Here is a 16,627-nt window from a genome sequence, read left to right on the forward strand (position 1 = left end):
TCCGCAGCAGGCAACAACTGAGCCACGCACACGCACGCTCTGTATGTGTGTGAACGCGTTGTCTGTATCGTGCTTTCTCGCGCACTCTCGCGCTCTTTCTCTTTTGCTTGCACGGGCGGTCGAAGCAGCGTGCCTGCTGAGATTGCTGCCCTCCTGGTGCTTGTTTTCGGTTGCCGCATTGAACAAATACAGCCACGCGCATCACACGGGGCGCGTGTGTGTAGCAGCAGCTGTGAGGCGCGCGCACGCCACTGCGCGTGTAGTTGCTACGTCCTGTATGTGTAGAAGCCAGCGAACAGGGGGGCATGCGATTTACAGGCAGGCTGACCGCTTTCGCGCTAAAACAGCTGTGTTTGTGTGCCATGGACGTGAAAGAGCGAGATTGCGCGCAATTCGGCGAACATACGCAAAACCACGTGTTGCTGGTAGCGGGTATCATGTGCGACAAACACTGCGCAAAAAGGGGATTACAAATTTAAATGGTTTATTCAACATTATTCATTCTTTCACTAGTGTCAATTTAAAGCACACTAATTTACAAATGTTTTAACACAATTTATTTCACAATTCGTTGCACAATGTCGGAAATGCATGTAAATGAAGAATGTAAATCACGGAATTCTCGTAGCAGAACATAACAGGTTGGCTGATAAGTCCCCGATCTGACACATTCATGGCGCCGCTAGTATTAAATGCATATTATTTTTATATAGTACCAACCTTCAAATGATTCGTGTTAAAATTTGGCGTCTTTATATCAATTAATTTGTGAGACAGAGCGTCTTTCGTCAAGCAATTTTTGTTACTGTGAAAAAAATGGAAAAAAGGAATTTCGTGTTTTGATAAAATACTGTTTTCTGAAGGGAAAAAATATACAGTGGAAGCAAAAACTTGGCTTGATAATGAGAGTCCGGACTCTGCCCCAAGGAAATCAACAATAATTGATTGGTATGCAAAATTCAAGCGTGGTGAAATGAGCACTGAGGACGGTGAACGCAGTGGACGCCCGAAAGAGGTGGTTACCGACGAAAACATAAAAAAAATCCACAAAATGATTTTGAATGACCGTAAAATGAAGTTGATCGAGATAGCAGATGGCCTTAAAGATATCAAAGGAACGTGTTGGTCATATCATTCATCAATATTTGGATATGCGGAAGCTCTGTGCAAAATGGGTGCCGCGCGAGCAAAACCGAAGGAGTACTACCAAAATGGTATCAAAAAATTGGAAGGTCGTTATAATCGTTGTATCGCTTTTGAAGGGAACTATTTTGAATAATAAAAACCGAATTTTGACAAAAAAATGTGTTTTTCTTCGCTAGACCGGGGACTTGTCAGCCAACCTGTTACTGTTCTGTCATTTCCCTTGGTTTGGTAACAAATCGTTATATTCGTTTTCTTCACAATGCTATAAAATGCTGCTCTCTTTGCTTTGTACTGTCCCCTTTTTGCAGGCTGTTGGAATTCATCTTCTTAATTCTTGAACCGTTCATTACATTAAAAACTAATTTCTCTCTCTTTCTGTAGTCAGAAAGCAGACACCACCCCCTTCCTAATTCAACCCGAGAAACACACCGTCCTCGTCCTCCGCATCGGAATCGTCCTGCAGCGTCTGCTCGTTCCCCGACCCTACACTATCGACCGAGCTGCTGTCCAGGTGGGCCCGCAGCAGATCCTTCCACCGATTTTCCTTCACCATTTCATCCGAGCTGGAGTCACCGGCACCACCTCCACGGCCAAACTGAACCCAGCGCAGCCGCTTGCTGCCGAGCGTGTCCAGCGTGAGCCATCGCAGCCCCGGCACTAGCTTGCGCAACCGCAACACTATCGTAAGCCCCCGCACTCCGTGCACGGAGTCACGCGGTACGATCGGGTTGCGTAGCGTTAGCCCCAGCACGAACCGTTCACCTTCATCTTCGCGCACAAACTGCAGCAGCAGGCTGGTGTGCGTGAGCGTAAGATTGTACCGCTTCACGTCCGGTGCGTGCACGTGCAGCACCACGAAGTATTCGTCCTGGTCCCACACGGTGGACGGAAAGCGGTAGTCACAGTCGAGCCGGAGCTCTTTCAACGTGCGCCGCTGCCTGCGTGCAGCCCGTATGGCACTTTTCTCATCGTCGGACGTTTCCAGTGATCTGCCCGCCACTTTCTTCTCCACCGGCAGCTGCTCCGCCGCGTTGCAGCGGGAATCGGGCACCGCCTCCTTAATGGCACGTGCTGGGCCGTGCGTCGCCCCACCGTTCCGCGGTGCGGACGATGCCTTCTGCATCAGCTCCATCAGCTCCTCGTGCGTAAAGTTAACCTGCGTGAAGTTGTCATCCTCGTCCGTGTCGGGAACGGTGCTGCTGACGCCGTCCTCGTTGCCCACCCACATCGCTAGCCCGTCGTACGCGATGTCCGACACGATGGAAAACATGTCTTGCGAGTTCGCGTCGCACAGTACCATCTCGTACCGGTGGCAGCCCTCGATTCGCTGCTCCCCGTCCTGTTCTACCCACGGCAGCACCTTGGTGACGATGGCGTACATCGTGCCCTGGTTGTGCTGCTCCAACCAACGGTCGTAGATGGCGTCGGCTACTTCGCCGGTCCATTCCGTTGCACCGCCCGGTGGATGGATGTGCGCAAACGAACCTTTAATTGCCTGTCGAGAGAGCGGGGGAGAGAAAGGGATGGAGAGTAAAGGTGAGAAAAAAGGATGGAAGATTTCCCAACTAGTGATGAGAAAAATGAAGTTTTGGTCGGAATCGATTGCGACTAGCTACGAATTTTTGTCGAATCGATTCCGGATAGTAGGTCCGGAATCGGAATCGGCTCAGAAAACGGCTCAGAAAACGGTTCCGGAATCGAATCCAGAATCAAATTCGAATCCAATGCCTCCATGAGAATAGGCGTTTGGATGCTGTGAAGCTACGATTGTATCGATAGCCACCAAGAACCCAAATTTATTTGTAAACGATCGATTCTCATGGAGATTCCGTGAATGAATTTCATTCTGATTCCGATTCCAGGGCTGATTGTTATTTCCGGATCAATTCCTTTTCTGGAGCTGATTCTGACTATTCCAGAATCGGAGTCGGCTCCGGAATTGGAAACGGAATCGGAGTTGGCTGGAGAATCGGCTTCAGAGTCTGCTCCAGATTCAGAATCGGAGTTTGCTCCAGAATCTACTCCGGAATCAGATGCGGAGTTGGCTCTGGAATCGGCTTCAGAGTCTGCTCCGGATTCGGAGTCGGAGTCGGCTCTGGGATCGGAATCGGAGTCAGAATCGGAGTCGAAATCGGAGTTGGCTCCGGAATCAGCTCCGGATTTGGAATTGGAGTCGTCTCCGGAATCTACTCCGAAGTCGGCTCTAGGATCAGAATCGGAGTCAGAATCGGAGTCGGATTCGGAATTGGCTCCGGAATCGGCTTTAGAGTCTACTCCGGAATCGGCTCCGGAATCGATATCGAAGTTGATTACGGAATCGGCTTTAGAGTCTGCTTCAGAATCGGAATCGAAGTCGGCTCCAGAATCGAATTCGACTCCGGAATTGATTCCGCACATGGAATCGAAACCAGGTAGTTCCGATTCTGAGCTCCCACCACTATTCCCCAACAAAGTCGTATCCTACCAGAAACGGAACACTGCTCAGCAGGTTATCCGAGGCTTTGAAGATTTCCCGGCATCGCACGGTGCCACCAAAGTCAACCAGGAATACATCCACTTCTCTGCTCTCTGGCAGCACGCCCACAATACGGCCACGGTGGTAAAAGTTCTCGAACAGCGCCAAACAGTGCTGACCGACGCGTGGATGATTTAGCGGAGTTAAAGGTTCCTTGGTAAAATCTTTGATCAAAGCGTCCACCTCACGAATTCTGGTAAATAAGAAATGGGAAGAAGTGTTAGAGGAGAAAAAAGCACTTCGGGGGGCGCCGCTTCCATCTTACCTATTGGATTGAGAGACATAAAAATTGTCCGGTGTTAGATAGTGGCCAATCATTACGCTGTAGTTCTTGCCGACCAACAGCGAATCGAACTGGTACTGGGCCGTTGCCTCCTGTGCGGGCGAAACGAGCTCGAACGAGCTGGACGAGGACATGGTACTGTCCGCTTCGATTGGCATCAGCTTACTTTGCACAATGTCAGTGTCTTCCGCGAAGGATTCCTCTGCAGCCGGTGTCGTTACAATTTCTGGTAACTTTTGCAACACTTCACCCTCATCATCATCATCAGGCACTGCTGGTGGTGTTGCATGAGCAATCGTCGTCTGCTGCCGCTTGCCATTGTCAATTTCATCTGAAGTCGCCGACGACTCCATTGTATTCATTTGTTCCGCTTCCTTTCCCTGCTCTTGGTCTGATATCTGCTTACCGCGATCATCCGACTCGCTGCTGTCGTTTTGTTTCTCATGCTCATCATCCGACACCCTCATGCCCTGATCGTCCTTGATGGGCACGTCCACATGCACCAGCTGCTTGAGCGTTTCGTTCGAATCGAAGCTAATTTCTCCCGTCCCGATGCCACCACGCATCAATTCGTCTTCTCCAACGCCTTCCACCATTTCCAACACATCGTCCATCGCAGCAGCAGCTCCCGCTTTGCCATCTCGCTCCAGCTCCTCCACCTCGCGGCGCAACAATTGCATGCCGTGCTTTTCGCAGTCCCGCACCAGCTTCCGGATCCGCTCGAACGATTCCTTATCGCCCACCCCGTACTGCTTGGCGATCAGGGACGCCCGGATCCGTTCCACCGTTACCGTCGTTTTCATGCCATCCAGCTCCTCCACCAGATACAGCTCATCGACCCACACCGTATCCTTGAGCGCGAGCAGCACATTGCCCTGAATGCTGCAGTTCGGGCGCGTGGCATAGTTTTCGATCCAGCGGCGCACCGTATTCGTCGCGATCTTGTCCCAATCCTGCTCGTAATCGTGCGGTACGATGGCGGCCAACCGCACGTTGATCGCTTGGGCCGGCAGCGCTCGAAACTGTTCCGGCAGATGGAGTAGCGCGTACGCCTTCATGTGCATTATCCGCCCGGTGTCGATGGCGAGCAGCTGTACCTCAACGTTATCAGTTCTACAAGAAGGATGGGAAATAAGTTATTCTGATAATGAAAAACCATCTGCAGGCGTACGGTAAACTTACTTCGTCTCGTCGTAGTTGACGATCTGACAGCGCCAATACTTCTGATCCTCAAACACCACGCACAGATCGTTCCGGTGCGGGTCGCCATGCATCTGGTGCCGGCTTTCGTTGTTAAAGTATACCTGCAGCGCCATATCCTGCAGCATGTAGCGCTTGGTATCGTTCAGCACGGTCCATTCGGACTCGCCCGCAGGGCAATGGTGCTCCAGCCGGGCGGCAAAGTGAGCCGGCGAAAACACGTGGCAGATTTTCATGCGCACTTTGCCACTGCGCGGCACACCGTCGGGGGCCAGATCGTCCAGCGTGAGGGTGTGCCGGAAGACGCAGTTCCGGGCAGCACGGCAAACGGCAAAGCCGAGTATGTACGTGCACAGCATGGACACGGCACGTCCGCTAGCGACTCGGGAACTCTCGAGAATGCTTCGAATTTTCTGGAACGAGCAGGCGGCGAGTGAATGGAAATGTACATTTAGTAAAGGGAAACGATCCGGAAATGGTTTCAATTTATATTTAAAAAGGATATTGATTGTACAAGAAGACTAAAGGACAAATGGGGTTTAAAATTTTGGAGAATGATTAAGATCTTCCCAGTGTATTCAGCAAGATCTTTCTATAAGTTTCGTACTTATAACAGAGTATATTATCGAATGAAAAGACATGAAAAAAGGATATTAACCGTACACAAAAGAGCTTCAAAGGTAATACTCTTTGTAGGTTAGGTTATTATTTAGAGCCTGCGCTTCATTTCAGGATCCTACCATTGAAACTATCAAATAAATTTACCGGTACCAGGCCTCTTTATTCCAATGCATTGATTATCAAGACAGTTTCGAAACTGTTAATGATAATATTGGAAACTGACCCAAAAAAGTGTAACTCGTTGGAATGACAAAAAGACTTCCAACCAAGATGATCTGGAAGGTTATTTACTCTATGTGTAGCTCGGAATCTTCATTACACGGTTTGTTCCAATCATTACAGAGGATTTTGGAACACTTTTTTAACTACTTTTGTGTGTGTGTTAAGTGGACGCTACGGCATCCTTTTTAGAATTGGCGCATTCCAATAGAATCCAACAGGAATTTTCAATGTGCCTGTCCAAAAAGGATGCAGTATTGTCCGCTTCCTGTAACTTCGTGTAACAAGGAGTTAAGTAAGTGTCCCCAAATTATCAGAACCTCTGAGAACCTCTGTGATCCCTTTTAGTTTAATAGTTGATCACAAACCAGAACTAGAACTACAACTAGACCAGTCTTTAAACTAATCTTCCAAGAAATCAAACATGGCAGTGTGATGTAAATTTTCAGGGGACCTTATCAATAGATAGATTCTGGTAGGCAATTCAACGTGCTAGGAATGTACACACATTGAAACATTTAAAGCATTAAATCCAGCGATAGGAAAGGAAACTCCAATGATCATTCAACTGGCAACTGTCAACTGTCAATTGCCAAGGATGAAACGAATGTGTACGGATTGGAAAAAAAGTTTACAATGATCCGTTGACTAGATAAACTCTGTCATGATGTCTGAAAAGTAGATGATTCTATAACCATTTTTGGAGTAATTTTTTTGGAAAACTACAAATGATTTGAAGGGAAGATATTAAGATCCTGTCTAGAACAGCGTCATATATCATAATTTTTAAAGCTTATTCGATCATGCAATCTGCTCCATTTGGGGGAGTTTTTTTTCGGGATTTCACAACCTAGCCCTTTCCTCTCACCTGCGCATTGACGGCCAATTCCTCCGGGATCTGCTCCTGGTGCAGCTCCAGAAAGTCCACCAGCCTCGGCAGCTGTTGATTGTTTTTCTCATTCAGCAACACCAACGATGAGGCCAGCCCTTTCCCCCCTTCCTTCCCCTTGGCCGGCAGGTAAGGGCAGTCATAATAGCCGAACGAGCAGGCATACCGCCTAGTAAACGACGACCACGTTGCCGCCAGCGAATAGTGGATAATATGCTGCGCTTTGGAAATTTTCAAATCACCCAGCACCGTGTCGCTGCACACCAGCACCACCATATCGCCCGGCTGCAGCTCGTCCCAGTTGCTAAACCCGGCATGCTGCTGCAGCACCATCCGCTCGCTGCCCACGATGTGGTTGATCGAGTTCTGGCGCAGCGCGTTCACGATCGGCACCAGATCGTCGCTATCGTTGCCGAACACGATCGTCCGCTCGCTGCGGTAGTCGTGCTGCTTCAGGTGCCGTATCAGCTCCGTCTGCTTGCGCTCCTCGCCCACGAACGTTTGGATGACGAAGCGGGCCTTCGCGTAGACGGCCGCCTCCAGGAAGGCACCGATGCAGATCACCATGTTGCGATAGCGCTGCAGAAACTTGGCCAACATCGGCATCCAGTAGCCGGCGGTGACGATCATCTGCAGCCCCTCCTTGTCGCAGTTCTTGCACAGCAGCTGCAGCTCCGGCCCGAAATGGGGCAGTATCTCCTCGAGATTGTCAATCACCACCGTTTGGATGCGCTTGCGGGCGAACGCTTCCGGTGCGAGCTCGTACAGCCGCCGGTAGGCCGGTGCTGTCGTGACAAGGATCGCGCAACCGTTGTACAGCAGATTCTGCGCAAATGAGAGTAAAAGTTAAGTTTAGAAAAAAATAAATATAAAAAGTTAGATTCAGCGAGGAAAACTTACGCATGCTTTCGTCACATCCCGTATGCCGTAACACTCTACCACGGCCAGGTCGGCGTGCGCCTCGGAATGGAGCAGCTTGCGACAGAAGAACGCAATCCGCTGCACTTCGCGCGACGTGTAGGTGGCGATGATGGCTACCGGACCGGAGGCAGCCTCCACCAGCGATTCTTCGATTTGTCTCTGTGATGAAGAAAACAAAACCCAAATTAGTAAAACACAATCAATCCCACAAGAATGCCCCACCACTCGTACCTGCACCACGGAACATACGGCTGGCAGGTAGGCGAACGTTTTCCCCGTCGACGCACCGTTCACGCAGATGAACGAGTTTTCGCGCAGTATGTGGGGCCACGAGTAAGCCTGCAGGCGCTGCAGCGATTTGATGCCGAGCTGGTCGAGCTCCTGGTGCACGCGCGGGCTAAAGTTGGCCGCCGCAATGCGATCGATCGGTTTCGGCGTTTTCGCACCGTGCACCAGGACGCGGTAGTGGCTTCGGCGGGAAAATATGCTACAATTTTTTTTGGAGAAGAACAATAGAGTTTGGTGAGTTTTAGAGGATTTCGAAACTTTCGCCTATCAGATCGTTGGAAAGCATATCGAGTTAGTAAACGCATTCTCAAACAAGTAACATACACACACATACGGTGTATTAGTAAGAAGGGTTATATCAGTTCACGTACAGTTCATTTTATTTTGTCCGTTTTGTATACGTATTTCCAAAAAGAAACAATACTTTACACGTAATTCTCTGTTCGTTCGCTGGTCACATAGTAAGAAAATTGTCAAGCAAAAGTTAAGGTAATGCAAATCAAAAGAAAAGAAAAGTTCTTCACATTACTTTACACACGATTTAAATGAAATACAAAAAAAAAAACGATTAGAAAAATACTTCCATTCGAGTATTATTAGGCTTGCGTCATGCTTGGGCAATTCTAAAAAAAAGGATTGATTTTTCCTCAACAATTCTAAACACTACTACTCAGCTAGTCATCTGCAACACCCAAAAGGAACCAAAAACAAAACGCTTACCATTTCTCTCCCTGTATAACCTTTTCAAACTTCTTCATCTCGGCATTACTCTGAACCGTCGGCTGCTCCAGGTACCGCTGTATGAGCTGGTCATTGGTAATGCCGGCCGGTGCAAAACTAAGCTCTGGACTCTGCGGCTGTTCCGGTTCCTGCTTTTGCTTGCTTTGCTGCTGCGCTTTCGCGTTGGCGATCCTTTGCATCAGCCTTTGCTTCAAACTGCTACCACCACCAGCACCACTTGGTGGTGTCATTTCCGTTGATGCGGTTGAATTGATGGCCGCTGGGCTGGGAGTGGTTTTCTGCGGTTGTGGTGAAGCCTTCGTCGGTGTAACTTGCACTTGCATCGGTTTGGTTGGTGTCTTGGCTTTTGGTTCCACTGCCTTCGTTGGCACAACTGCTGCATTTTCCACCACTTTCGGTTTATGCTCCATTGGTGGTGCTTCAACCACCTTAGCCGTGCTTGTTTCCGTTGCCTTTGCAGCCTTCAAAAGCTCATATTCGGCCTTCTCCGACAGCCCGACATCGATCGTCAGTGCGTACGCGTCTTTACGGATCTGCTCGAACGGATCTCTGTTGGAATGGTGGCCGGAAGCTTGCGAGCCCGTTCCCGTGCTCGAAGATTCTCGCTCTTTGCTAGTGTTTGGAGAAGCGGTTTTCAACTTCTGTGCCTTCAGCAGCTTCAGCTTTTGGGCCAATCCGATCGATTTCTTCGAACCGCTCGATTCGGACGATTTGCTTGCTTCGCGCGGCACCGGTGTACGATCGGAAGCAGCCGTGGAAGCTACCGGGACCGACGGTGGTGGCAGCTGCCGTACCGGAAGCGGGTCAGCAACGACGACGGGTTGGTTGTTCTGCGCGCCCGTCCCAACCATACTGACCGATTCGTCAAACTCGCGCTCATTCACGCCGTTCAGCAGCGAGATGCCTTCGTTGCGCTGCTGGTCCACCGGTATCGTATACGTATCGCCCGACGAGTTGCCCTGCGACAGACTGCCACTCACTATGGAGGACGGTCGGGTGGAGAACGTTGCATCCATTTCTAGCATTTCTGTGCCGGTGGGGGGGAAATGATTCAATTATTAGAAAATCAGGCGAAAGAGCACACAGGGAACGCGCTTCAACTCACGAATAATAAAATTCTTCGGCTCCACCGTCAATCCCATCGCGTTCTCGACCAGCAGGTTCGCCGCATTGTACGTCTTGCTTTTCGTGACGAACAGCAGATCGCCGAAGTGGATCGACTCCTTCCCGACCGTGTAGGGCGTTACGCTGATGAAGCAGAGCTGCTGGTTGCTGTCGATAAAGGAGCGCAGCATTATGTTGGCCGTTTCGGCCCACCCGCCACATTCCATTATCCGGAGCTGTTCCTCGCGCGGATCGAACACCTGCGATGGAGAGAGAGAGAGAGTGAAGAGGTTGAATTGAAAGCAATTCTTGGTATAAACTTGATTGCCATTCTTACACATTGCGCCGGGAAGATGTTCTTGATCGCTCCCCGCTTCACGCCCGACGTCGACCGGTCGTGGAAGTGGTCCGGCAGTGGTCGCAGCTGCTCGATGCCGACCGTCTTCGGGCAGCCCTCGTCGATCGACCACAGCCGGTACCGCTGGGTGCCCTTGCCATCGACCCTCACCCCGTCCACACTGCAGCGGGTCCAGCGGGCAAGCGATGGATCGTAGAAGGCCACTACCTGCAACAAAAGAAAGGTAAATAAGTCTCGCTTCAGGAAACGATCCTTGTGGGAAGGCAGCCATTTCCCTTTTTTGCTTTTATCCCATGTATGTGTGTGGGTGTGTTGGTGTGTTTCTTACCTCTCCAAACACCGGCTCGTAATGGCCAATGGACTGGTTCAGGTAGTGCTGCTCACAGTACTCGTCGATTGCATCCTGCAGCTGCTTCTGTTGCTTCTTCCTGCTGCCCGGATGGAACGGTTTGTACCAAAACTGGTGCGGATTGACGTAGTGCGTGATGAAGATGCGAGACTCCATCGTTGACGGGCTCCGGTTGCTCTGGTGCTCTGGCGTGCCCATCGTACGTTGAACTCAAGCGTTCCGGGCGCTGTTGTTCTGCTCCCCACGAATAGTGCTACCGTGCATAATGCAGCGCACACCGCATGCACTTGTGTAGCACCGGTCGAATACCGCGAATAAGCGTTTTCACTTGACAGTTACTGCACAATACCGCACAATGCGAGAGAGCGAGCGAGAGGGAGAGAACGACTGACGATCGTGTTTCGGTTTTCCGTGCTTTGGGGTTTTGCTTTGGTGCGTTGGTAGTTTTGTATTTTTCTAAGGTTTAAAAATATACTTTTTTTTAAGTGCGCCCTTTCGGAACAATTATTTTCCACAAAATAGGTGAATCAATATAAAATCTTTCCACTCCGCTTTTGGCACCTGTTGGTTGTGCGCGCTGTCACTTTTGACAGCTGACTTCTGCGCTGAGCCAGAGTGACCAGAAATACAGATTTATCCGTATTGATATTTTTAAAATACTGATCGAGAACCCATCAAATCATTTCCCCATTCATTAATACCCATACATTAAACTCCATTTTTTATGAAGGATAAATGGCTTTGCCGTATTGCTTAATTAAACTCCATACAAAAATATTGAAATCAGTAGTGACAAAAACTAACAGTTAAACACTGCTTCTAAGCGACCCAAAAAATCTCCCGCGATCATTTTTGGCGACACTTTCCATCTGTCAAACCGTCCATGTTTTAGCACGAAAGTATGGCAAGCTTCGATCGTTTCATCGTGACAATCATTAAGGCCCGTATCTGAATCGCAATCTAAATAAAAAAAAGCGCATTTTATTCGAAATTGTCAATCGAAATAGCCCACGACAGCACTGATAAAATCGCATCAGATGGAAAACTGCCACGGCTCTAAGCTTCATTGGTTTGATTCATTTTTTTTTGAATTTTGAAAAAATCTGGTCACACTGGTGCTGAGCTGAGCAGCTGTCACCACGGAAGCTTTTCTGCTCGCTGTCTGTTTCGTTTTCGGGGCACACGTTTGGAGGGCTACGGCACTGTTGGCCAGCAGAAAAATTGTAATTTTGGTTGTGCAAAACACTGCTTCCACCCGTCCCACCGATACACAGTCCGGAACTCCAGCAAGGTGGTGCAGCCGCCCGCTTCCCGTTTACTGTGATAGAGCTTCTCGACGCGAGCTTGTTTTCATCCGACGCCAGTGCAAATTCGCAACCATGCCTCGAGGTACTGTATGCTGTGTGTTTGCTTTGTTACCAAAGAGAGAAAGAGAGAGATAGCTAGAAAATTGCAGCGGAAAAGGAAGGACGTGGGCAAACAAAGGACACGAGAGCAAAACAAATGCACTGCACGATACTTGTTCGTTTGCTGCAAACAACACAGCATCCCGCTAGATACAATGACACCAATGATCTGATCCGATTGTGATGCGATTCGTTTTGTTTTGTTTGTTTGCAGGAAAGTACGTTAATCACAAGGGGCGCAATCGCAACTTCACCAACCCGGAGGAGCTAGAAGCGCAGCGCAAGAAGGACGAGGAGGAGAAGAAATGGCGCAAGACGCGGGAACAGGACTCGGACGAGGATGAGGACGAGGACGGTGATGGGGAGGAAAACGACTCTGACGAGTCGGAATCGGAGGAGGAGGAAAATGCCAAGGGTGCGGCGGGTGTGATACAGATACAGAACCCGAACCGGGTGGCGAAAAAGTCCCACCGGAAGGTGGAGGAGGTGGCCGAGGACGATGAACCGCAGCTGACCCGCCGGGAGAAGGAGGAGCTGGAGAAGCAGCGGGCAGCGGCCGCCTACCAGAAGCGGCACGCCGAGGGCAAAACGGCCCAGGCGAAGGCGGATCTCGCCCGGTTGGCCATCATCAAGCAGCACCGTGCGGAGGCGGCCGCAAGGCGCGAGGCGGAGAAGAAAGGTAAGTGCTCTCTCGGTCTCGCTCTCGTCGGTCGCTGTGTCTCACGGTGGCGAAATGTTATAATTAACTTTTATCCTTTCCTTTTCTACCGCCATCACAACACCCTCCGCGATCTCCACCATCAGAGAAGGAAGCCAAAATGAAGAGCGGCGCATCATAAGCGCTTATCATCGCCGCGTAGCTGTGCAGCTGTAGGTTAACGAGACGTACGATTCAATTCAAAACACGTGTGTAATTTTGGGGTCGCGATTTTGTTCATCGCGATCGCGATCTGCAATCCAGTTACGATACTTTTGGTTTGTTCTGTTCGGCGCAGAATGAGTGCTTCCCGTGTGTGTGTGCACTCTCCCGTCCTTGGAGCCATGTCAGCAAGACAACATCCCTTCCTTTAAATGTATCCCTTCTCCTCCCTTAATATCCCTCTAACTTCCTTTACTCTCCTCTCTCTCTCTCTAGTTGGATAAGTTGAGAATGTAGCAAAAAAAAGAAATTTTTCTGTTTTTGCACCCCACTACAATTCCCCTGTCCTACTGAGAGTGTTGTATATCGATATATGCAGTAAATTTATATTTAGAGATAAATATAAAACTCCAATCGGCTGTATGGTTTTATTTCTGTGTGTTGAAATGGTTCAAGGAGCAAGTTTAAATGTGATATTTCATGTTTGGAGGCATTCTCGTTGTTGATTACATGACATAGTGAGGCATTGTGTGCTGGAGGAGTTCTTTCGTTTGTCCTATGCGGATAATATTGCCTATCAGTTACATTGAAGTATTCCCTGGAATTTAAACCTTTTGCTTCCTCGAATATTATTTGAGTAAGATGCTTTTACAGAGTTTTCCAGCGGTTCTCATAATTGTGCGACACTTCCTTGACTTTTTCTCATGGGAAGTGAAATTCATGTTGGAAATTTGACTCTATGGCACCCTTTTCAGACAGGTACCTTTGAAAATTCCTATTGGATTTGTCCAACTAGTGAGTCCAATTGCCCACTACATTAAGTTCATTTCAAGTAAGAAAGAGTCAATAAAGTGTCCCACAGCAATGAGAACTCCTGGAAAACCCTATATATAGGTTAATTTGCAACGGAATCATTTAAAAATGGTTGATTAATTTAACTATCCTGCTACATCTGCCTCTTTTAATGATATTCTTGCTAGTATTGTCCATTGTTTCCCATTCTTCCACCGTTCATCCTTTAGACGAGGATTATAATGATTATCTAAACAAAAAAAACTATATTATCGTTGTCTTACGTTTATTTAAATGCTATCGACGTACAAAAACCAACTCTTCCCCCACGATACGCGCTCATTCCCCACCAACAGCAAAGTTAAACCGAAATGAATTATCCGAAGGAACAATTACACTCGCCGGAGCAACTACCGCCGCTACCTTTTTCTCCCCTTTCGCCGGCCCCTCCTTCTCAACGGCCACCTGCGCTGCCCCCGGTACCGTTTCCGTCTCACCGTTGCTGTCACTTTTCGGGAAGTTAAATTTAAAGTTCTTGTCGCCGCTTAAAATGGCCGACTTTTTCACAAAATGGTATTTGGCCTTCTCCTTCGGCTCCTCGAACCGAATACTGTCCGGGCTGACGGCCATCGTTTGCTCCTCGGCCGCCATCCGGCTCCGGTAGTCCCCGAACGTGGTACGCATGATCTGCCGCTTGCGGATGATCGGTTGGGTGCCGCTTTTAAGGGTGTTTATTAGCTTGGACGTTTCTTCCACTGTGCACGGGAGCGCAAAGCGAAAAGATAATTAGTTAGAACGATTTTTGCACCGGAAACAAGGACCATACATACACTTTTTGTTGTTTTCGCGGACATTTGGAAGGTGCAGCTGTGATTCTAGCTGCTGGATGCACCAATACAGCTCGAGCTCAAACTGTCGATCGGCTTCGGATGGTTCGGCTGCAGCGGGTGCATTTCCGGTTGCTGGTGCGGATGGTTGCGGAGCTGGCGAGGGGAATGAGCCGGGCCGTGGACTATACTTGAGTTTGCCCGTGTTTTTGTGCAGTTTCACTTTTGGCGGTGCCATTTATGAATGTTAATGTTTCCGACCGGGTTTTTTGGTGAGAGCGATCGCAGACGGATGTTTTGGTGTTTTTGCTGCGTTTTGTTTGTGCGGTGTGTGTCTGTCTGTCTGTCTGCCATATGTCAAAGGTTTGTTGTTGTTTTTCTTTCGAGTTCGAATGCTTACATCGTATTCCCAGCTTCCGTTCCCAAACGGTAACCTTGTTAAGGGCAGTAATCAAGACGTAAACAAGGTCATATAAAGATAATTTTTTAACAGGTTTTTGATGCACCACAGATTAAGCTTAAACGACTGGATAATAAGATCTGCATAGAAAAAAAATAAAAGTTCCATAGCTTTACCGGGTAGCTCAATAGATGGCGTATTATAACTAATTATTATATTGCTGTCTTTTACTTGCCATGTGTTTCGACAAGCTTTAACTTATCATCACCTATATAGCCTTCTATCTTTCCGAGCAAAAATCTATGCCAAAATGCCAAAAATTCACTAAACAGCCACTAAACGTGTTCTAAACGACTCAAGTTCTCAACCGAAACGGAATATAAAAATATTTCGTTTAGCAGACGGCAAACGACTCATGCATTCTAAAAACAAGAAAAAGCTGGTAGCGCCATCTGTTGGTGGGATACCCAACCTGTCGAGCTTCCTCGTTTGGAGGAGAGCTTTGTCATTCCCTCTGTACTGTTGTATGGTTTCCCATTGAAGTTATGCATCGCTAGAACTAGAACGGCAATACGACTATTAAAATACAGGTGTCCTCTGAGATACGACTGTATTTGGGACCGAAAAAATGTCCCAAAGCAAGGCGTAAGTCGAAAAAGTCGTATGTCGAATATCTATGAATATGAAGATAATAACCGAAGTTGAAGAGTTGGAATCTATGATATCGTGTATTTTATTTAAAATAATGTTCGGTAATGTAATAATTTTATTTTAAAAGCCGTACACAATATAGATATTCAAGATAGAGTAGTTGTGGAATCTTTGGAAATATGTGTATAACGGTTATCAGCCCAGAAATACAAAAAAATACATCAATTTCTGGTCAATGACAACTTTTAACTGTCAAAATCAAAATCGTCGTATCTGCAGATCGTCGTAACTCGAGGTGGTCGTAACTCGGGGGACGCCTGTAATAAACTCCAATGTAAACCACCACCACTGAATCAAGTGGGATTTGAGCAATGGTCGTTGGTGTCGTTACCCACGCATCTGACCACACGTCCATTCATATAGATTTTTGCTCGGAAAGTTAGAAGGCTATATAGGTCATGATTAGATGAAACTTGTCGAAACACATTGCAAGAAAAGGACAGCACTATAATAATGAGTTATAATACGCCATCTATTGACCAAACCAATAAAGCTATGGAGCTATCGTTTTGTTTCGATGGATATTCGATTTTCCAGTCGTTTAAGCTTAATCTGTGGCGCTTGGGATGGGTATCATCAACACCATCGACCATTATTCAAATCTCACTTGCTTCTGTACAAATTGTTCTCATTGGAGTTTAGTATTTAAGCAATCGTATCGCCGTTCTAGTTCTAGCGATGCATAACTTCAATGCGAAATCATACAACAGTACAGCGGATAAGAGAAAACTCTCAGAACGAGAAAAGCTTCACTGTTGTGGCTATGTTACCAACAGATGACGCCATCAGCTTTTAGCTGTGTTTAGAGTGCATCAGTCTGCTAAAAGTCTTTTTTGATTCCATTTAGATTGAGAGCTTGAGCCGTTTAGAACCCGTTTAGTGATCGCTTAGTGGATTTGTGGCACTTGAGTATTAGTTAAAAACTAATTTCTTTGGTAACTAAAACAGACAGCTTATAAAAAAAGAAAATTACAAAAGAAAAACAATATTTAATTCTA

General features: G+C 47.9%; 3 protein-coding genes across 4 annotated transcripts; 1 reads left to right on the plus strand and 2 right to left on the minus strand.

Moving 5' to 3' along the window:
* Positions 1-534: 534 nt before the first annotated feature.
* On the minus strand, positions 535-11,225 carry LOC1268649 (uncharacterized). The gene is made up of 11 exons (XM_061655245.1): positions 10,614-11,225; positions 10,265-10,492; positions 9,929-10,187; positions 8,803-9,850; positions 8,026-8,281; positions 7,774-7,953; positions 6,853-7,698; positions 5,127-5,557; positions 3,927-5,057; positions 3,611-3,854; positions 535-2,641 (listed from the first exon to the last, which is right to left on the minus strand). Exons 1-11 carry the CDS (start codon positions 10,830-10,832, stop codon positions 1,553-1,555), a joined length of 5,931 nt encoding a protein of 1,976 aa, XP_061511229.1. The 5' UTR covers positions 10,833-11,225; the 3' UTR covers positions 535-1,552.
* Positions 11,226-11,748: 523 nt separating this feature from the next.
* Positions 11,749-13,318, plus strand: LOC1268647 (28 kDa heat- and acid-stable phosphoprotein). 2 transcript variants are annotated; one of them, XM_061661149.1, is made up of 3 exons: positions 11,749-12,023; positions 12,255-12,719; positions 12,845-13,318. In XM_061661149.1, the coding sequence occupies exons 1-3, from the start codon at positions 12,014-12,016 to the stop codon at positions 12,877-12,879; spliced, it is 510 nt and encodes a 169-aa protein (XP_061517133.1). In that variant the 5' UTR covers positions 11,749-12,013; the 3' UTR covers positions 12,880-13,318. The 2 variants fall into 2 exon arrangements, with proteins under 2 accessions (XP_061517133.1, XP_061517132.1); XM_061661148.1 differs by having other exon boundaries at positions 11,767-12,023; positions 12,255-13,318.
* A 642-nt stretch (positions 13,319-13,960) lies between these two features.
* On the minus strand, positions 13,961-14,873 carry LOC1268646 (UPF0488 protein CG14286). The gene is made up of 2 exons (XM_307208.4): positions 14,522-14,873; positions 13,961-14,446 (listed from the first exon to the last, which is right to left on the minus strand). The coding sequence occupies exons 1-2, from the start codon at positions 14,754-14,756 to the stop codon at positions 14,031-14,033; spliced, it is 651 nt and encodes a 216-aa protein (XP_307208.4). The 5' UTR covers positions 14,757-14,873; the 3' UTR covers positions 13,961-14,030.
* Positions 14,874-16,627: the final 1,754 nt, after the last annotated feature.

This window comes from Anopheles gambiae, chromosome 3, assembly GCF_943734735.2.
Source record: "Anopheles gambiae chromosome 3, idAnoGambNW_F1_1, whole genome shotgun sequence".
NCBI classification, from domain to species: Eukaryota; Metazoa; Arthropoda; class Insecta; order Diptera; family Culicidae; genus Anopheles; species Anopheles gambiae.